Below are 22,341 nucleotides of genomic sequence, written 5' to 3'. Positions count from 1 at the left end.
TTGTGTGAAATTATATAAGAGTCTGCAACATAGTTCACAGAAATAACTGCATGACTAAACCTCCTTTTAATCATATTGTACATTTGAGTTATGGAAGGAGTGCAATTTTATAAGTGACAGAGAGATATAAACAGAGAAACAGAGATCCGACATGGATAAAAGAGGACAAGCAGACTAAAACGTGAAGCTCATGGGCATGAGAGGAGGAAGGAGAGGGAGGTAGAGAGGAAGGCGTGCTACTCAAACAGGATGAAAAACCTCTGAGACAGAAAAAGGTTTTCTTCACAGGAAATGTCTTTCTCACAAATCAGAGAGGCAGCCAAGAAGCTTTAACTCCTTTCAGACGTTGAAACTCATTTAGTGTTCAACAGTTATTGCTATCATTACTGTCTCTCAGACCAAAAAGGTTCAGCCAGTAAAAACATATTTAGTGGAGTCATGTATGAAGTCGATTTTTCTTCACCCACAGCGTCACTCTTCATGGTGGGTGTCCATCAGTCAGGATGTATTTTCTTTGGTTTTGTGAATCTGGGTCCTGCTCTGGAGGACAGACCCAGGTTAGACTCCTGTTCTCATGAAACCCAGATGTGCGTTTTGAGAACATTGAGGTAGATATGCGGACGGTTGGGTTGAGGGGTAAATGAAAGAAGTCGACCCCTGTGTCTTTGTTTGGACTATGCTCCTGTTTCCGTGGATTCTGACCGGCCAGGAAGCTGAGTGTTGGCCTAGAGACAATAGAGCATTGTAATGTTAGTCCTCAGTGCTTTCTAGGCTGCAATAATAAAAAAAAAAGCCATAAACATACAGATACACAGTCAGACACTTATTCCTGACGCTCATTTTCACCTTTGTTTTTAGAAACTCAGTCTAAATTTAGGAGTGAGATGTTTTTCAGAAAAATGAAATGACCCACAACAGAACAGAGCTGACTGTTGATTATATCTCAAGTCATAAAGGAGTAATTCACCTTAAATCTATCTATTGAGTATCAAATAGTCATCCTTGTATCATAGCAAAACATCCAGAGAAACATCTCAAACCATTCTTGCGACAAAATCCACTTTTATGCTGTTGAACAATATGAAAACTCACAAAATGAATGTACATGACATGTGCATGATAGCAGGTTTTTTGGATCATTTCACATGTGCCCGGTTAGGTTTTATACAATTGTAACATATATAAGATAATGACAAAAATGAAAAATCTTAAAAATCTATACTCATAAGTATGTTACAAAACATTAAATTGTTACGCTGTAACACTTGAAATATGGAAAAATGTATTGTGTTGAAAATGTTCAGTGTGCCACACCTGCTGTTCTTCACAGAGAAACAGGCTGCAAACCTTTCAGTCTTGCTTCATCTCACCAAAGAGTTTCACAAGGTCACAAAACAGCACACTTACCCAGATGGTTCAAATCAACTGGGATTTAACCTGCCAACCTTTCAGTTCTCAGTCTGACTCTCTAAACTTGCTACAGTCTGATTGCGCACAGACACTCGAGTAGACAAAGATATTTTATCGTGTTACTCCTAGTACTCATACTTGAGCAGAGTCTCTCAGCTTCACAAGGTCAAGGGTCATGAGATGATTTACAGGATAGGATATATAAAACATCTCTCTATTTCTTTAGTTTTTGAGCTACAATTCTTTTTACATCTCTGCTTTATACATTATAGATTGTATCAACCTGAAAAAGAAAATATCATAATTGTTGAGATCTGTGCATGTGTGACTGGGGCTGTGAGTAGATTCTACTTCACAAGTCAAAAACGTTGCACAGTTCATTATAGTGATGCTGACGATGTTTTCTACTACTATTGCTCAGTGAATTGACAGCAGAGTCTTACTTTATGCACTGATCATGTGACTGAAGCTGCAGTAATGCAGTCATGGTCGGTGAAAGAGAGAGCAAATCGAGAAGCTGAGAGAATTCAGTGGCTTTGAGTGAGTCACAGATGCTCAGTAAGGATTAATCCCTTGTCCCTGTATGTCTGCCGGGTGGGGAGACAGATGATGATGTCTGGGAGAACATTGAAACCAGCCATTGTACTTCCAGACACACTGTATTCATAGTCAGAGCACGCACACAGATGCTGGACATGGAAATATGGTCCAGGGTTTATGACTCAATGGCTTCTTATAATCGTTATGAATAACTCACATCTTCACTGTCCTGTAATAAACTTAAAATATGTGCCTGTTGGACGAAAATATTCTGTTTGTGGGTCTACAGACATAAACATTGTTGTGTAGAGCTCAAAATAGAACTTGAGCATCTTAACACACACTGACATTCTCTTGCTTTATTGTTGTCATTTCCAAGAGGAGTGGTTTTCCTGTTTGTGTTTGTTTGGTTGTTGCCAATAAAAAAAAAAAGGGAACCCCCACATCCAGAGAAATGTGATCCAGCAGCAGGTGAGGCTTGTGGCAAACATGACCCTTGACTGAGCACAGTGACCCCTGGATGTCATCTCCTAGTTCATCATTTTAAGCATGGTTTAAAAAGTGGAAACCAAGACAGGAACATTAAAACCAACTTCAATACATATACTGAAACATGAGCATAAACATACACACATAAATACTCAAGACACACATGTGGAGCCAAAACCTCTGTGCTTATTGTGACTTCTCTATTACTATATGTAACCCTTCTCCTGTTTTAAGGCTAGCATGTGGCTAGCAATAGATGCATTTTTTAAAACTGTTTGTGTATCTGCAAATTGATGTGCAGCGGTCGGTAAAGTTGTCTATGTCTGCAGTTCAAAAGTGTGGTGGGGCTCAGATTTAGACAGCTATGTTACACCCTGTAATTCAAACATCAACTCAAACCTCACTGCTCTGGAAGGAGAGTGACAGGAAGGGAAGCAGCCCGGGCGTCAGTTTTCACTGGCACCACAAAGTCGTGTGTGTGTACATTTGTCTGCATGGCTTTAGGTATATAGAAATGTGAAAAAACACAGACTCTAAGCAGAATAATGAATCATTCGTACGCCATAACCCGGGTGACATAGTGAGGGGAACAGGGGTGCTTACTGGCAGACTACTTTGGGCTTTGAGCTGAGACCGAGGGCAACTAAAATGCCTTTTTATACTCCTACAGTGTATATTTAAGGTTTATATTATTTTTCTTTCACATAGCTGTTGTTTGAAGCACTATCTGGTTGAAAACTGTAATACTTAAAAAGTGGCTTTATTATTTAAGCACAGCTCTAAACCAAACACACTTCCCCAGTTCCTTCTTGTGTCCAATATAGGATCAGCTGCATTGTCTCCATATGATTCCATTGATTTGAAGGATGTCAGGGAAAATGAATACTCTTCTTGCATGACTACTAAAATGTTTCACACACAAAAGCTTTCAAAAGTTTTTTAAATTCATTATATGATAAATAAACATTCCCTAAAAGTGTCCTCTGGTTTATTGTTGAAATATTTCTGTCCCACTAATTGTTTTTCCAAGCTTCTTGTTTGCTTCAATAAGAATTCCTTCACTCTGACCCTGTGGTGTTACTGATGTTGATTCCATGTTAAACAGGAAATTGCATGTCATCCACATCACTACTGGGATGAGACGGATAAGAGCTCATCAAGCTATGCTGGCGCTGCCATATATGACATTACAGTCGCAGAATGAGAAGACATATTAACTGCATACCTGTACACCACAAGTGGCTTTCTTAGTCAAGGCAAAAGAATTATCATTACAGAACATCAGTACACAACAACGCCCTTGGAAATATATCTTCCTTTACCAGTAAGGAGTGGTTAAGACATTAGTTTTATTGGTGCCTGATGTTCATTTCTCACTTATAATCTCAATTTTGTCATAAAGCATCAAGGCTATGTTCAGTACCAGCAGCCTGATCAATAGTGAAAGCTACTGTCACAGTGTCCTGCCTACAAAGGAAACATAAATCACATGTCAAGATCTAAATCTGTCTCAATTACTCATGTCTCCATCCATCTCTCTCTCTGCCTGTTTTTCCACCAAAAAAAAAGTCAAAAAAGAGACATTCTTCAGCGACACAAAGGGGCGATTATGTGCAGCCGCCAAGCTTGAGTCATAGATGGAGACATGGGGGGTCAGCTGCTGGGTGAAGAGCCAGGCCTGTTGTGTGCTGGGCAGGAGTGGAGTGCAACAAACATAGAAATGAAACCCACAGACTCTGGTGCTGTTTGAGCTGTACATTGTTGAATATATGAAGGCGTATTTAAATGAATTTAGATATCTGATTTCATGTTTCCTGTGTTATGCATGTGGGGCTGCCTCCAAAACTTTTCTCCAGCACTCTGTCTAACGTGCACTTGCAATACTACTACTGCAATAAAACCTACTTATTCCACAAAGTGCAGCAGTGATGATTATATCAGGCTCATCTTTCGAGTTCCTGTTGCCCTGAAGCTGCGTGTCAAACAAAACAGCACAGAGGAAGTGATGAATCAAACCTGTCCCTTGCAAAGTGTTCTTTGAAATAAATCCTTCAGCTCTTTGCACTAATGTGGTTTACTGGTTTGTATCCATCTCACATTGGAAAGTTCACAACACAAAGTGTGTTCAGCTATGACCTAAAGACACTAAAAAACCCAAGTGTGCCTTTTAGGAATTCTGCAAGATCTATTTCTGTGTGAATGAGATGTCACAATATCACACATTCCAGCATGAGCAAACTGTGGGGTCCAGTGCTGCTGTCAATAGCTCCTCTGTGTCGCTGTCACCTCAGAGACAACAGGAATGCTCATCCACTCCAGCCCTCCCCGCACCACGGCCTGGACACACTGCTGGAGGATGGATTGGTCTGTCTGAGGAAAAGGCAAGAAGTAGAAGGTCACAGACGGTGACACAAAGAGAAATAGAAAAAAAAAGAGGGGCGAGGGAGAAAAAGGAAAACAGAGACAAGATGTGAGTTTGTGAATCATTACTAAAGACGGGCCAAAAAACAGAGGCAAACAAAGATGATACAGCACAAGATTAGATAAAAAATAATGAGGAAATAGAATTATTCATATGACCTTTTCTTTCCTGTCTGTAATTTCTCACAAGATACATAGATAAAAGTTGATGAAATCATATGAAATCCCCATACAAGGTTACATAATATAACATAGTCGACGCTGCTCAGCAAGTCTTGCAAGCCTTCATGACATTTATACAACCACTGATACAACACTAAGTGTGTCAAATGCAATGATGTCACCAACGCTGTATAGCTATATTTATATCCACACTAATTTGTTTACAGAGTGAGCATCCTCTCCTGACTGTGCTTCCTGTATCATATGAGTAGATGCGAGTGCTTAATATGGTATCTGCTTTACATCTAATAACCCCCAGCAATCTCTCAGTAGCAACACTTAGACCCCCAAACAGGAGACCTGTTTATTCAGGGGAGGCCCAGAGATGGAGGGCAGTCTGACATTTCCTGCCCAGATGCCAAGAAAAAGACACATTCTTCTGCTGGGCACCCCATATTTCCTGTCTCATACACATTTCAGACATATTTCACACCACACGCTTCACCCCCCCATCCCACACTCATGAGTTATAAACAGCAGCTGTTTATATATGTTCTTTTATAAACCAAGGGGGTTTTTGTTGCAACGCACAGTACCAATCCACAATGTACTTAAATTCAAACTTCAGCCACAGCCTTTCACCTACTGCTAAATTACTTTAGGTATTTATTGACATCATCACACTAATCTGGATGATGTTTTTTTTGGCCTGATACACTTGCCTGTACTTGTTTCTGCCTTTGCATCACTCCCTGGTTACATTTCAAGGCCAGACCCATTAAGTACTGATGAGTAAACTGGCAGTATTTCATTTTTTTTTTTTTATGAGTCAGCTGCACCACACATTCAAAACTACATTAATTATAGTCATTAAGTGGAGTGGGAAGTACCAGCATTAAAAAAGAAACAAAAAAAAAAAAAAAACGTTGAGGATGAAACTGTGTGTCATTGTGTTTGGATGCACCAGGTGGGTCAGGTTTCCCTTTGCAGCGCTGGTGACTAACCTGCTCTCTCCTCCAGGCAATAAAGCCCAACTTCTGTAATTTTACAAGGTGAGAAGCTATTTTTTGCCCCTGGTGGCAGCAAAGCATTTGGAAAGTGAGTCACAGTGTTAGTGACTCATATTCTCTTCAGGTCCTCTACAAATGTCTGTGAAACGTCCTAAAAGACCTGAATGAAGACATTTTTTTCTCACTTCAATTAATATTCAGAAATATCAACAGTTTGACTGCTATAGCCTAATGTTGAGTTTGTAGGCGGAAGCTTTATGATTAGACTATCGTTGGTTGAAAGCGCCATCTAGCGAAGAAGGACTCTATTTTACTGACTTTAGTCATTGATTGCTTTCCACTGAGCCATCCCTGACCAGTGTAGTGTTGACAAAGGGAATCCGCTTTGATGTAGTGATTAAGGGAATTTTTTCGTTCCTCTTGGCTCACGATTGGCCGGTTGTGTTTGACCGTGGGTGGGGAAGCTGAGTGTGCCAAGGTGTGCGTAAAGTATCCGTGCGTCCCTCTGCTCACTACCAGTCAGGTGGCGACCACACTCTGACCTCATTGCTTGGTTTCTCTCCCGACTCTTCTCTGGACCAGAATGGGATATTGAAAACGTGATTTATTACTCTGCGCTTTACTTAGTCTCATCTTAAAGACAGATTCAAGCAGGTCGAAGACATGAGCGGTAAGTCAGCATTTAAGATTTCAATATTTAATGGGCTGTTTTCTCATCTTCTAATGTGTCACTGGGAAATAACTGTTTAGACAGACTGTTCCTTTAGTCAACATAAAACATTATGCGTTATATGGCAGCAGGACTGTGATTCAGGTCAAGGAAATGAAATAGACTAAACTCTCAGAAGACGTGTAAAAACGGCATATTTAACTTAAACTTCATGCAATAATCTAAATCCTCATACACGTTGTAGATCTGTAATTCTGGCATGTAAGATAAACAGAAAGTACCTGGTGCAGTCTGTGGAAAGTATCAAGTTACCTTCAATTTTTTGCTTAATTTCTCACTTGACTTGACACATTTATCCAAAGCAACGTTTCTTCTCTCAAAACAATTCACAGTTATTTAAAATCCTGGTAATTTTCCAAAAAGAATTATATATTCATATTATACTATACTATTATACTTTATACCATATTTTCACACAGGGTATAAATATGGTAACATTATGAGTAATAAAACTCATAACTAAAATTCTTGATGACATCCCTACACGTGAACCTGTGAAATTACATCTGTTATAATATTTCTGAAGGCATGAAGAAAAGATTTTGCTCACCGTAAGCAAAGTTTTAAACAACACATCTTATTTCATAAAAGTCAGTTATGGAGATGCACTATGGAAACCAAACATTTTTTGCAATATTTGGGTTTTTAATTGATTTTTCAGGAAAGGAAATCATTTTACATTGCAGACAGCTGGGCCTATTTTTTATGATTTTACTGGCCTCCTAGTTTCTGCCTCCTGTGTGCTATTATTCATTTCCTTGGAATAGATAACAGGTACAGTATAGTAGTCCAATTTAGGTCAGTGTTTTCTACTACTTTAAGCGTCCGGAGGAGGAGTTAGATGGTAATCACATGAGGACGGTGTCTCAATAGACTGTTTATGTGTAATGACAGAAATTCCAGAGAATCTAGACGAGCCTCAGCCTGCCTGTCAGCTCAGATTGCTCTCTGATCAGCTGCACAGGGCAGCGTGCACTTCACTCTCATTATTGGTGAAAATCTTGGAGGGGTAACAACAGAGGCGTGAAGGCCTATAGATTCAATTTCATGACTGATTTATCTACAGGGTGTTTCTAGAATTGACTGTTTATTAATTTATTATATAAGAATGTCATAAATAAAGACAAATGCCCATCACATGATATCAGAGCATGATGTCTTCACATTTCCTTCTTAGGCTTATCAGCAACCAAAAGAATCTAAAGCATTATAAAATGAAATGAAATGAATACTGCATTATATCTCAGGCTGCAGTGAGACGAGAGAGAAACTGGTGAGCTGGGCCTCTATGTGATTACAACAGACCCACAACATTTGTTAAACCAACCAAAACGAGACACGGGATTCTGCCTGTAGATCAACAGAGCTTTGGAAGGCTTGTGTTGTTATAGTGTGCCTTGTTTAGCAGTTTCTCACTGGATTTGGAGGTTTGGTAAAAGCTTTATCTGCCTTGCATCAGTGACAAGGGAATAAACACTTCTGGTATTACAACTTTTACTTGTAGATAGTTCTGAATATAACTCACAGTTAGTGTAAGTTCAAAAAACTCTCAATTCTACTGTAATATATTACTAATCCATTCACTTTCCTCACAGTGTGAAGTCAATGAGTCTGAGAAAGTCTTTGTCTGTGGGCCCCTGGTGTGTTTTTAGGTGTGCAGTATGAGTCACGCCACCATTTTCATTCCTGCGCTCTGAGACACTGACCCACAAAGTCCTCCCCACCATAGTTTATGACCCTCTAACAGACGACCCTTTTACTCTTCAACAATTAAAGAGTGTCTAAAACCACTGCTGCAGTTATATTAACAGTCTGCAAGTTCCTCTTCATTCATGCAAACATTTTTGGCTTTCATCCAATCAAACCTGCCCTCTTATGTAAGATTTAAGTGTTCATCTGTCACACAGAGTATTTTGTAGGGAGTAATTCCTCCTCTGCATTTCTTTGGAAGATTTCCAGTAAAGAGCTCCATCTCATTCCTTCACTATGCAGCAGACCAATAATTCTTAATTCATCTTTAAGAATGATTTCTACTGTATGAATGTTGGACAAAGAGGATCACTACATTAATGTTAATTAAGGCTGAAAATGGAGGAATTCGCTTCTGATATCTTATCTTTGTGTTTAAAAGTAGGCAGACTGTGATTGTTTAGAAATGATAATAGTAGCATACCGTACTGTAATGATCCACTTTTGATGGCATAGATAAGGTTAGTCAGACAAAAACAAATGCCTACGCAATTCTTCATGGAAGAAAGTATTTTGTCTAGGATTTGACATGTCTGCAAGCCCTCAGGGTTGAAGCATGCCAATTGAAGAGACATGGTCCGCTGACAAAACACCTCTGGAGTAATCAATTAATGCAAAATAATCAAAACATACACAACATTTCTGTCTTCTTGTCTCAGTCAGTGTACAATCCTACCTACAGTAGATCACAATCATTTTCCTTTTGGTCTCTTGCAGGTGTCACAGATTGGGAGGAGGGGGGTGACATTGTTCATGAGGAAGTTCGATCTTATCCGTCTTGGTCAGAGGAGCGCTGCGAGGAGCTGTGGGATCGTGTGGAAGGAGTACGACACAAGCTCACACGTATCCTCAACCCGGCCAAACTCACCCCGTACCTGCGGCAGTGCAAAGTCATTGATGAACAGGATGAAGACGAGGTGCTCAACTCTACGCAGTACCCCCTGCGCATCAGCAAGGCCGGTGAGAACAAACAGAATTCAATTAAAAACATCAATAAATCAACATGGTAACACACGCCATACGGCAAAATTGAACACTTCAAGCAAAATGAGGTTTAATTGTTTTTATTCAACATGACAGCAACATGCAGCTGCAAGCATATGAATATCCTTACTTGCTAGTACCCTAAAGGAAGCTCTTTTTAATGGTAAACTTCTCTCATATTGAAAGTCAAACCAGAAGAAAAAAAAAACTTGGTCTTAAAACAAATAAACCTGGCTCATAGATTACATTTGTCACATTTTTTCCTTTATTACTGACGAGAAACACAGGAAGAAACAGAGATTCAGGTCTTTACTAAGCTAAACTGATGTAAATTTGTGCCTGGAAGACAAGAAATTGTTCTGCAACCTTACATTATACTTAAAAAATAACTCACACAAACTCCCAAACAAGAAACATTACGTGTGAATGATGGAACAGCAGGTTGTCAGAGATGAACCTGACTGGAAGTAAAGAGAGAGCAAGATGAAAGACTTCACTAAGTAAAGGGGAGTGTAAGGCAGACAGACAGGGAAGAATGACAAGTAAAAGAAGATAAAGATGAAGCAAACATGTTGCAAGTAAAGATGGGATGAAGACGAGCACCTGGTCCAATACCAAATTCATATCATTGTTGTGTCATTGCCAGTAAGTTAGCTCATAGTTATGCCAGTCATTCATCATGGTCATGTTTGAAGTACATAACTACGGGTGTAAGTAACACTCACATCAAAGAAATAACATTTTTGTGGTTCAACTATTTCTGCTTTATAGTACCGACATGCTGACACTGCGTTTATTGCTTTTTTTTTGTCACTGTTGAAGCCAGTGTGCCTGGGATAGCAAATTAAAACACATTATTGTAGTTTTTCAGACTTTGTTTGTTCATTTTGTTGAACAGGCCGGTTGCTGGACATTCTGCGTGGTCAGGGCCAGCGAGGTCTTCAGGCCTTCATGGAGTCACTGGAGTTTTACCACCCAGAGCAGTACACACAGCTGACTGGAGAACAACCAACACAGCGCTGCTCCCTCATACTGGGTAAGCAGGGATTTCTCTGCATGTGGATCAATAGATGGTGAGGTGATGAGGTGATGAGGTGATGAGGTGTGGACTTGAGTCACGAGACATAGACTTGACTGAGACTCAAATCTCAATGTAGCATGCAACCATGTCTTTGCCAAGACTGTATTACAACTGACTCATTTTTTCTGACAATTTGAAATTTCTCCTAATTGTTATTGTGTTATCGGTTTCATTTTGAGAAACTACATTAAATTCAGGACTTGCTTGGCACTTAATGTTAAGACTTTTTGAGAATACACAAAGGTTTGTTTTTAAAGGTTACAGGGCCAGCAATCAGACCTGAGATACAGGCACTTAAAAGTAGTTAAGAATTCACTTTCAAGAACCAGAAAGTCAATGTTATCTAGTACATAAGTACTTAGTGAACACAGTTTCTTGAGAAATGATGCTCAAGACTATATGAAACAATGCAGGCATGCTTAACAAACACAATATAATAAAAGACTTTCTGACGTTTGGCACTAACGGTCTGAATAAGATAAAAGTTCAAAGCTTGTAGAGCAAATATGGGAATTTGAGAGAAACAGGTAAATTGATGAAAGTTGCTTTCTCTCTGTAGATTTCAACCTCTGCAGCACCTCTTCTTCCACAAAGTATTCATACAACACTTCAGTTATCCAGATATGTATATATATGACAAGTAGTAATGTACGCTAGTCATTCAGGAGCTGGACACATAATCAAACACTTGTCTTGTCCTGCACCTGTCCTCCTGACTTTAATCCCCAGATGAGGAAGGTCCGGAGGGTTTGACCCAGTTCCTACTGCTGGAGGTGCGTAAACTGAGGGAGCAGCTTCGTAACAGCCGTATGTGTGAACGACGCCTGTCTCAGCGCTGTCGAATGGCGGAGGATGAACGCAGTCGCGCTGAACGTAAAGCTCAGGAGTTGCGTCACGACAGACTGCAGCTGGAGAGGTTTGTCTGAGATTTCTAGGTAGCTTAGTTTGTTCCTCCAAGTTTGCCCCTGTTATTCAGTTTGAGGATTTACAGGATTAGGTTGTGGCTGCATACAGAAAATCTTGTGTCAGAGAATGATTAATGACAATTTACTGATTTATAGTAATAATTTTTCCTCATGAAGCTTTTAAGAGTGAGTACAAACTGATTGACACCTATAATGAATTCATGATTGATAGTTACTTTAATGCCACACAAAGCACATAGTGTATTCTTCCACTATCTGCCTTGTGTTGCACAAAAATGAATCAAAGAGAAACAGTAAGACAATGTTTGCACTGGATGATTTGTGATCTCAAGGCTGCGTCAAGACTGCGAGTCGGCCAGTCGAGAGCTGGGCAAGCTGAAAGACAGACACCTGGAGCAGGCTGTGAAGTACTCCAGAGCCCTGGAGGAGCAAGGCAAGGCCTCCACCCGTGAGAGAGAACTACTGACGCAGGTGAGTTAATGAGGAGCATGCGTAAGGATAGAAACTGCACAGAGAATTTTGTAGGTTTATGTGCTTTATTTTCCACAGCCTGATTTTAAACTCATGGACCATATATTATTAGATAATGATATCTGGGAGTCGTCTCACAGTCTGTAACTGGGAAACTCCACTCCATCAGTCAGAGGCACATCAGTGTTGAGAGTGAAGGGAGGGAGATCAGTCATTTCTATTCCACACCACCACATTTTTCTCAACTGATCCACAAAGTCTAAAAGCAGCTGTTGTATACATGCTGCAGACACATATTTTGGTGAATCTGCTAATAATAGCAAGTCCCACGTCCCCTAACTTGTCTGCTCCTGTTCCTTTAAACTTGCTGGGAAAGATCTGGTTGCCAGTGATACAGTTTATTACCATATCATTTCCTTTCAAGTTGTGGCAGACTTAGGGTAAGGAAAAAAGAAGTGTTATGCTTGATAGCATGATAAGGCAGCAAACAACAGTGCCCAAGGCAGCCACAGTGAGACTTAGAACTGAAGTTCAGTTCAGACCAGCTGAGCAGATGTCATCAGTCTCCCCTTTTTCTTTAGTTTTTGCGCTGCTACAACATGTCGACCAAAACCACTCAGGCAAGAACTGTGAATACCTGGAAATATTTGCGGTTTCATTTCGCCCTGAACCATGGCAAAATGTAAATACAAAGCCATGTCATTGCATTTTAAAACATGTTTTACAACACAACAACAGATGCCTGGTGTAGAGAATGATATGCTTACATTTTAAAATGTCAGGGTGTGTCTTTATGGCTGCTGTGCTCTGTCTCCATACAGGTAGAAGAACTTAAGTCCAGGTTGACAGAGGCAGAGAAACAAACAATCGATTCTCCAGGGAATACTACGCCAGCCAGAAGAAACAGTTTGCTCTCCAATGGCGGACATGGTCCTCCACCTGCTTTACCAGAAAAGCCGCTGCACCGTATTGAGATTCAGAAAGCTGAGAGTACAGGAACGCAGATGAAGGACTCAGTTCCTACCACTGGAGTCATAGTATGTTTTTAAATAGACATTGCCTATGATCTGATAGCACCTAAAAATGGTCTCTGTTAGTGTCTGAATCAGCTACAGTGCTTTTTTTATTTTTTCCCGGCAATGTCTTGAATGGTTGGAGTGATTAATGTTCTAAAAATGTTGTCTGTGTTGTTTGCCTTAGGCCCTGATGGATATCCTGCAGCAGGACCGCAGGGAGGCTGCAGAGCAGAGGCAGGAGCTCTGCGATATCATCTCCAGAATACAGGGGGAGCTACAGAGCACCGAGGAGTACAGGGACAAGGTGAACAGTTTTCACCACCTGAAACATTGTTTTCAAAATGTTAAATTTGCTGCTAAAACCAATGATTCCACTGTAAAAGTGACCTTTCAGCCTTCGAATAGAGGTTGTAATGGTGAACTATGTTTGTAGCTGGAGTCGCATTGCGAGCAGCTACAGCTGAAGGTGAGGACTCTCCAGCTGGACTGGGAGACTGAGCAGAAGAGGAGCATGTCCTATTTTAACCAGGTCATGGAGCTAGAAAAGGAGAGGGACCAGGTCAGTATGTGTTCAGGGTCTGAATCGATTCTGGGCTCATGGCTCACGTGTCCCTAACAGTTTAACGATCTTACACAGTGTATCAGGGCATATTTGTATTTAGTTGTGTTGCAGTTGAGTCTGGCAGTGTGTATTCTGAACATTTTTTACACCATGCAAACTTCTTTTCTCTGCCTTTTTTTGCCTCTTCAGGCTCTGCGTAGTCGGGACAGCCTGCAGTTGGAGTACACTGACTGTCTCCTGGATAAGAATCGTCTGCGTAAACGCATCGCAGAGCTGCAGGCCAACCTGGAGCAGCAGTACAGGGAGCTGGAGAGAGAAAGGGAGAGGAGCCGGGAGAAAATGGATCAGAGCAGCTCCTGTCTGCACTGCGTGAGTTAGCACAGGAGTACAGCAAGTTAACAGTGCAGCACTGTCTTTTCACTGCAACCACAGAACATTTGACACATTATGTAACTCTCTGTATCTGCTCCCCAGTCCCACCTGTCTCTGTGCAGTGAAGACCAGTGCTACGGCCCCTGCTGTTCCCTCGGCCTGGACCTGAGCCCCCAGGCCAAAAGCACCCACAGGCTGCTTAGAAAGGTCAGGTCCATGGTTACCATAATTATTATTTTACTCACATTCACAATAACAGTAGAATCACCATTGCCTTGTGATTTAAATCAGCATCAGTGGTCTTCGTTGTAGGAATGTGGTACTGCTGTCAGTCATAGGAGTTGTAGCTGCTGTTTATTTTGTGTAAATATGCCTTTGTGTAGTGTAAGGGATCATTTCCAACTGTTTAGGGGGACTGCAACAACATCTTTTCTCAAGTTTTTTATTTTGCTATGCATGGAATGTGGCTTTTGGACTGAACAGTAAATTTCTTCAGCTAGACAAGGATCTTATTATTGTCTGAGATTGTGATATCCTTCCTGAGACTGAGAACCGTCAGCCACTCAGGTCATTATGAAACAACTACCTCAGCTTCAGGGCATATCACTCAGAAAATTAGACCCAACCAAATTATGATGAAATAAAAAGAAAAATACAGAGATTACTTGACTGAACTAACAAAATCCCAGAACAAAATGGAAACATACATAACCCTGTCTGACATAAAACTGAGTCGACCACTAAGTACAGACTGACTGAGCACAACCTGGCAGTGGAAGTAGGCCGGCACAGACAGACCTGGCTGCCCAGACAGGAGAGGTTGTGTTTTTACTGTGACCAAGGAACAGTAGAGACAGAAATACACTTCCTAACTCATTGCAACCAGCATCAAAGTCTTAGAGACCAATATTTTGCAAAAAAATAAAAATAAAAATATTCCCAGTTCCTCTATCTAAGTGACTTGAAGAGGCTTTTGGTGCTACTAGGAGAGAGGAGGACTGCTGTAGACTGGCAGCAAGATATGTAGAAGCCTGCTATGAGCTCCACAGCTCTGTGAGCCCCCTGTCCCACATGGCTAATAATCAAAGTTTATTAATTAATAATTAATTTGTTGTATGTTTATAGCTTATGTTACTCTTACCTTACCTTCCATAGCCCTTTTGTTCTCCATGACCTTTTGTACTGTTATTGTTTATTTTGAGTATTTATATTTAATACAATTGTATAGCTTGTGTTAATATGCTTTGGCAACGTTGTTTTTGTCTGTAGTCATTCCAGTGAAGCCATGTGAATTGAACTGAACTGTATGAGACATTGCAGTAAATTCTTATGCAGATCTTGGCGTGTTAGTACGTGCAGGATGCCTCTCACTAGCTGTGAGATCATACTATATTCACACTTGTTTTTTCTGTGCTACAGGCGCCCTCTAGAGGCCAAGCCAATGACAACTCAGAGGGTAGGTTGTTTTTTTTTTTATCATTGACAGCTCGATTCTCAAGTTTGTGCAAGACAATACTTGTACTTGTGTTCTTTATTTCCTTTGTATAGTTGTACTTTATTTACTTGAATATTCTCTCTGCCCTTTCACAGATTCTCGTTCCAACTCAGAGGAGAATCTGCTGTCGTCAGTGAGTATCACCGCTCAGATCATTATGAGAGAGAAAGAATGAGAGACAAAGTCAGAATTGGTGTCTGTTTATTTATCATTCTACCCTCAGGCAGAAGACAATGAAAAGGAAATAAATCGCCTCTCGACATTCCCCTTTCCTCCTTGTATGAACTCCATCAACCGACGATTCAACACAGAGTGAGTTTATCAGCCCCAAATCACCATCATTACTTGTTTTCAGCCTAACTGATTTCTTCACCCTTAACATCTGTTTTTCATGCACTGCAAAGGTTTGACTTGGACTCCTGGGGCAGTGATGAGAATGATAACATAACAGGTACATTTGATTCTGTCATGTTCTGCATTTGAATGATCAGTCATGTAGGAAAAAAAAACTCAAATAACTTTTAAACGATTCTCTGATTGTTTCAGTTATTTTGGCATCTAAATACACTGAAAGAAACCATAAGAAAGCACTCAGTCCAGCTCTGCTTTTGCTATCTAAGCATGTAGCACATTGCAGGTGTAAGGTATGAGGCTCTCTTGTGTTTTCAGGTGAGCAGAGTGAACCTTCTTTGTGGGATTCGTGGAACTCCCTACACTCTCATCCCTTCCCCCCTGACCTGGTCAACCTTCCCGCAGTCTCTACAAATGTCCCCAACCCCAGCGTTCCCAGGTACAGCCCTGCTGTTTTGATGCCTGTCGATGAAAGCCACTAAAAACATTGTTAAAGCATTAACTTATGTAATTGCTTTCTGCTTAATCACCATTAATGTCACTTGTAAACTGCTAACAGCAACATTTAACACCTTCATAGATAAGAATGATTACAATGCAGCTAATAGGACAAACTAAAAAAGTTTTAGGGGATTTATTTTACAAAGGTCGTGATAGTCACAATAGGGTACGGACCTTTTACGACTATTGCACAGTTGCATGATCTTAATTAGTTTCTGGAAGCCTCATCATTTCTATCATATACAGATTAATAGAACTTAATGATGTCTCATTAAGTTATCACACCATCCTTATCTATTGCTGCTCATCCATGCCATCTTTCAGGATACCCCCCGTCTCCCCGTCTTCAAGTCCCCCTACCTCACCAAAGCACGGAAGAGCCAGCCTAGCTGATGATGTTACGATAGTCGGAGGAAACCAAACGGGGATCTTTGTCAGCCATGTGAGAGCTGGTTCCACAGCGGAACAATGTGGACTGAAGGAGGGCAGCGAGCTGCTGGAGGTGTGTGTCTGTGTGTGTTAGTTCTGTCATTAGTGAATAGTGTATGACGAAGGCATACAATACATGCTTACATTTGTAGTTTTGAGACAAATGCCTAAGGTTCTTGATTGCAAAAAGTGCAAATGTAATCAAATATAAGACCATAAGGCTATAACATAACATTTTGTTTTTTCTTTATGTTGAGCAGCTGGAGCGGGTTCTGTTTGGTGGGGGAAGTGTACTGCTGGGCCAGTGCACTGCTGAGGTAGCCCACTTTTCTCTACAGTGGTGGACTGAGCCTTCATCACTCAAACACCAGAGCAACCCAGAGGGTGAGTCCGTTATATCAGAGAGGGTCTGCAAACAGATCTGAAATTTTCATTTAAAGTAGTAAAATCATATTCTTGAAACGTTTCCCTGTGAAACACAGTTATGTTCATTCATTCATTGAAGTAAGCTGTCCCTCTGCATCCTGTCCTCAGCATACTCCGAGCTGTGCTCCCAGATCTCATCACCTACTTTCACGGGTGCTGACTCCTTCTATGTGCGTGTCAATCTCAGCATTGAGCCTCTCGGTGACCCACCATCTCTGGGTGTGTCTTGTGATGACATCATACATGTCACAGACACAAGGTACAATGGGAAATACAACTGGCGCTGTTCGCTGGTGGACCCACGCACAGCCAAGCACCTGCAGGCAGGAACCATGCCCAACTATAACAGGTACACCAATTAGACCCTGATTTGGCTACTATGTTACATTAGATGATATTCTGGCCAAATGGGATTTCTTACAGTAGCTCTGAAAGACAAATATAAGCCTGGTTTTGAGTTATAAAGTATATTAAAAATAAGCTCTAAGCACATAACATTTGGAGTGTAAATAACTTGTATTACACTATTTTCCATTTAAGGGCACAGCAGTTGTTACTTGTAATGCTACGGAAAATGGCCCTGGAGCAAAAAGACTTCAAGAAGAAGGTGGTAAGTCTGCTCATATTCAAATGACATGGAGTATACAAAAAGCTGAGTTTCAATCACTAACCAAACTATTAAAGAACCCATAGCCTACTATTACCAATACTGCTACTGCTACTACTACTATTACTACTACTATTATATAACTATTAGATATTTATTTTTCTTCATTTTCATACATATAGTTTTTGAAGAAAACATCTAGCAGTGTTCGATTGGTCAAGGCAGCGGACCCCAGTTGCCGTGGGATTAGTTCCACACAGCAGGTCCTTTACACACTCAGCAAACGTAAGAACCATCCACTATGCTCCCAGAGTACAACACCAAATCTGTGGTCTTTTTGGATAAAAGTATCCATTTGTCCTTGATTATGTGTTTGTGTATGTGTGTACTTTGCATTAATGTGTGCATACCCACATGTGTGCCTGTCCTCTCAGGTCACGGTGAGCACTTGATCCCGTACAGTTTAGTGCAGCCGGTGCAGGTTCAGACCAAGCGGCCAGTCATTTTCTCCCCCTCCCTTCTGTCCCGTGGTCTCATAGAGAGACTGCTGCAACCCGCAGAGTCTGGTTTGAACTTCAACACCTGCCCACCAGGTATGCACACAGCATACACACTTATTCACACAGGTGATTTACAAACATTCACCAACTCAGTGAACAAAAATGTTGATAATTCCTCATTTGACCGCCACAATATCCTCTTCCCTCTGTTTCCTGTGGTTTTCAGAGCCTATTCAGGCTTCAGAGAGACAAGACAAAAGGGTATTCTTGCTGGATTCCTGCACTCCAGAGCAGGCTCTGGGCATACGGCTGCAGTCAATACAGGATGTCATCAGCCAGGTAATAATAAGCACATCATATAGTCTTGTTATTTTTCTTCTGCCTCACAAAAACACAATCGCACCCTCTTAACACTCAATTGGGCTTCATTTAGCCCTGTACTTTGTATCATCTCAGGCACAAACACCCCTTCTAAAGAGTTTGCAGATGAAACCAATAAGCGATCACAGCTATTACCTGTAATGGCCAATTCATTTTATGGAAAGAGAAAGATGTCCATGTTGATAATGATGAATGCTCTTTGTCACACGTTATCCATTTATCTCTTCGTCTGTTTCACTGTTTCAGGACAAGCACTGTCTGCTAGAGCTGGGGCTGCCCAGTGTTGAGGGCTTGTTGAGACAGGGGATTTACCCTATCGTCATTCACATCCGCCCTAAGAACAAAAAACACAAGAAACTGAGGTAAATGCAGTTTCATTTGCTGTGCAAGGAAGTTTAGTGCTACAGTAAGTTCACAGTGTGCAGTCACAAGTGCATAACAGCAACAATACTTCATTCAAGCTTGTTCAGGCTCACCATACACTGAATGTTATTCACATTTTAGGCTAAAAATGCATTTCAAGGGGCATTCTGGTGGCCCAGGAGTCTTAAGACGCTGCACATTTATTTGCAACATACTTGGTCAGAGTCTGGAGGTGTAACTCTGTTGCATGTTGACTCAGCGTTCATTTTTGGTCACCTCTCTGTTGTGAAATAAATGTCATATTTTTTATATTCTATTTCATCTACAGACACATAGAGCAGACCCATGCAAAAAGAGAATCCAATTTTATTCCTGCTGCTTATCACCTTCCCACTCTTGAAACAGGAAGTTTTTTCCACGGTGTGGGGACGATGGTGTGATGGAGGAGGTGTGCCAGGCCGAGGAGTTACAGCTTGAGACGCTGCCCTTGCTTTACTACACCTTGGAGCCCAACACCTGGAGCTGCACTGAAGAGCTGCTGGCAGCTATACGCAATGCCATCATTAGCCAGCAGAGTGCAGTAGCATGGATTGAACTGGATAGGCTGCAGTAGAGGAGAGAACATACAGAAATACAGAATGTGTTTGTCGTCTGCAGCACAAACTAGATTCTCCTGTCTGTGAGTAAATGATCTGGCAGCTGCCAGAACGCACCAAACCACAGCCAGGTTTCTATGTTTTTCATTTATATAGCCAAGCTGGACTGGCTACGAATAGTGAAATGTTAAATTAAAAAATAAAAAATAAAAAAAACAGAAAAAGACATGACCTAGATAAATAAGGCCAAGTACATGACGATACAGACATACCTGTAGTTAGCTTCTTTTATCAACAGGAATTATGTCATGATGCTTGATTTTTCCATCCAAAGAGCTTACAACACTTACATTTTTATTATATAACTGTATTTTGCTCAAGGGGTCACACAAGGTGCTCATTTATAAAGGTATTTGTATCACTGGTCATTCATTGTTGTTTGGAGCAGGAAGTAAAGCTGTGAGGGTGATACAAAGAGACTTAAAGGTATGGGTGAAGGTGATAGTTGTATGTATCATGTACACTGACATAATCTTTGGTGTAGATCCCATTTAAAAGTATGAAACTGATATTACTGTAGTTATATTAACTTTTTTTTAAAGTGTAAATTGTTTGATATTTTTTACTTACACTACATTGCATAGCAGAGGCTCTGGTTTACTATGGCCAAATGGTTTTGTTTTTCCACTGCCAAATCTTCTTTTCTTCTGTAACCAGTTTAAATAATAAATGAATACAAAAATAATTGATTTTTGCCTCACTCGTGTGCTCAAATACACAACACATTTGATCTTATTGATTTTCATATTGAAATATAACAGCAGCAGCAGCATACATTTAGATATCAGTACAGTATCCAGAATCCATCTTCATTGAGGAAGCTTTAACACCAACAATCTGAAAGACAAAAAAAATATATACAATTGTAATGGGAAACAAGAACAAACTAATTTTACATGAATTTAGTAGACCCATTCAACTAAACTAGACTATATTTCTATGGAATAAAGTCTGCGCTGCATAACTGTCAAAGCTCCCCTGCCTCTTTGAAAGTTTTTATTTCTATTAACTCATACAATAAAAATGCTATATACTCTCATTGAAAGTGACAAAAAATACTGTGGTCCTCTGAGGCAAATGTTCAAAACTACCTGGAAGTGTTAACATTATTTCTGTCCACATGGGCAGTTAATTCAACAAAGATCCAGCATCCTGATTAAAATAAAATATTGCAAAACTCTTGAGAAGCTGTTTATATTAAGTTTTTGTGATCACAGTTTCCTCACAAATCGAATTTAAAACAGTGCTACAGTGCACAGTTATGATTTAATCATTCATGGAATAAATAACATACAAAGGCTCACTGTGTTTAGAGTGCAACTTTAAAATTGTAGTTTAAATAAGTAATATCGGTGCACCATGAGGCCACTTTCAGTCTTTGTGAAGGCAGCATTTTCACAGGTTTTTACCTACCAATTTGTTTACTTATACTTTACAGCAGGGGTCAGCAATTAGGTTCGACCATGGGCCAGTTTTTGGAGGATTTAGCATTAGAGAGCCAGTAAGCGGCACAGTGGAAACACATGCCTATATGTTTTGTTTATTTATAACTCTGTTTAGGGTTGTATCTGTGGGCAGATGTAATTTTCCCACCCAACTTATTTGAACTCATTTGGCTAAATGTGACTCATACACAAAAATGTGTTCTGTGCTGCACTTTGAGACTAGAGACGTACTTTGTTATCCACACACAGTGGCTGCTTCATTCATGGTTGACTGAAAGTACTGTAGCCTACTACACCACAAACCTCCATCCGCACCCTCAGAGCTGCCAGCAGCTTGCTCCTCCAGGCCCCCATTACTAAGCTCTGCACCATGGGGGATCCAGCCTTCTGCTCTGCTGAACCACTCTTGTGGAACAGCTTTCCTAACCATCTGAGGGCAGCACAGACCCTAGACTCTTAAAAAAATGCCTAAAAATCTTTCTATTCAGGAAGGCTTATTCTTCTTAACTGCTATTATTATTATTTTCTTTATGTTGTGTGTTCTATGGTATTAATACTGTAGCACTTTGAGTTTCACTATGAATGAAAAGTGTGGCACACATTAAATGTATTATTGTTATTATTATAATAATTATTATTATTATTACTATCAGCACACAATTTCTGTTCAATAGCCACCTGTTGGCTGTTCAGTGTGTGTGTGTGTGTGAAAAATACATCTGTTATGGTCGAATAGGCTGTAGTGGTGGAATTTAAACAGTGTTGGAATTCACACATTAATGTTAAATTTCTGGTGGTTTATTAGGTGTAATTTCAGCACCATGCATTGTTCAAATAGCAGGGTGCAACCTCTCCTCCTGTGCAGACAGTATAGAAGTAACATTGATTGGGTTTTACACAAGCTGTGTGTTTATTTGGTTACCTGCAATAGATGTCTTAAAAATTTATGTTTTTATGTATGTAAAAGTTTTGGTGCAAATTATTAAAGTGAAAACTTGAGCTTTTGTCAGGGGCCTAAACATATTTTCTGGAGGGCTGGATTTGGCCCACAGGCCGCTATTTGCCTACCATTGCTTTTTTTTTTTCTTTCTTCGTCTTCTTTATAGACATATTACGATTTCCTCTTCAACAAAGTGATCATATACAGAATATCAAAATATGCATCTTACAGTGTGCAGAGGAAAAGTTAAAAAAGACAAAAACAAACTGAGCTAAGGGGGAGTTACAGTTCATATAAATTTTTAAAACAAAAAACAGGCATTCA

General features: G+C 40.3%; 1 protein-coding gene across 1 annotated transcript; it reads left to right on the top strand.

Annotated features, from left to right (window-relative positions):
- The first annotated feature begins 5,778 nt into the window (after nucleotides 1-5,778).
- On the top strand, nucleotides 5,779-20,303 carry zmp:0000000896 (caspase recruitment domain-containing protein 10). The gene is made up of 24 exons (XM_067616341.1): nucleotides 5,779-6,702; nucleotides 9,229-9,471; nucleotides 10,394-10,531; nucleotides 11,306-11,492; nucleotides 11,835-11,973; nucleotides 12,795-13,010; nucleotides 13,174-13,293; nucleotides 13,423-13,548; nucleotides 13,741-13,920; nucleotides 14,026-14,130; nucleotides 15,343-15,379; nucleotides 15,514-15,551; nucleotides 15,642-15,730; nucleotides 15,823-15,869; nucleotides 16,088-16,208; nucleotides 16,595-16,772; nucleotides 16,960-17,083; nucleotides 17,234-17,474; nucleotides 17,666-17,735; nucleotides 17,915-18,017; nucleotides 18,167-18,325; nucleotides 18,459-18,571; nucleotides 18,860-18,975; nucleotides 19,382-20,303. Exons 1-24 carry the CDS (start codon nucleotides 6,696-6,698, stop codon nucleotides 19,587-19,589), a joined length of 3,105 nt encoding a protein of 1,034 aa, XP_067472442.1. The 5' UTR covers nucleotides 5,779-6,695; the 3' UTR covers nucleotides 19,590-20,303.
- Nucleotides 20,304-22,341: the final 2,038 nt, after the last annotated feature.

This window comes from Thunnus thynnus, chromosome 17, assembly GCF_963924715.1.
Source record: "Thunnus thynnus chromosome 17, fThuThy2.1, whole genome shotgun sequence".
In the NCBI taxonomy this organism is placed as follows: Eukaryota; Metazoa; Chordata; class Actinopteri; order Scombriformes; family Scombridae; genus Thunnus; species Thunnus thynnus.
This window is presented reverse-complemented; position numbering and strand designations above follow the sequence as displayed.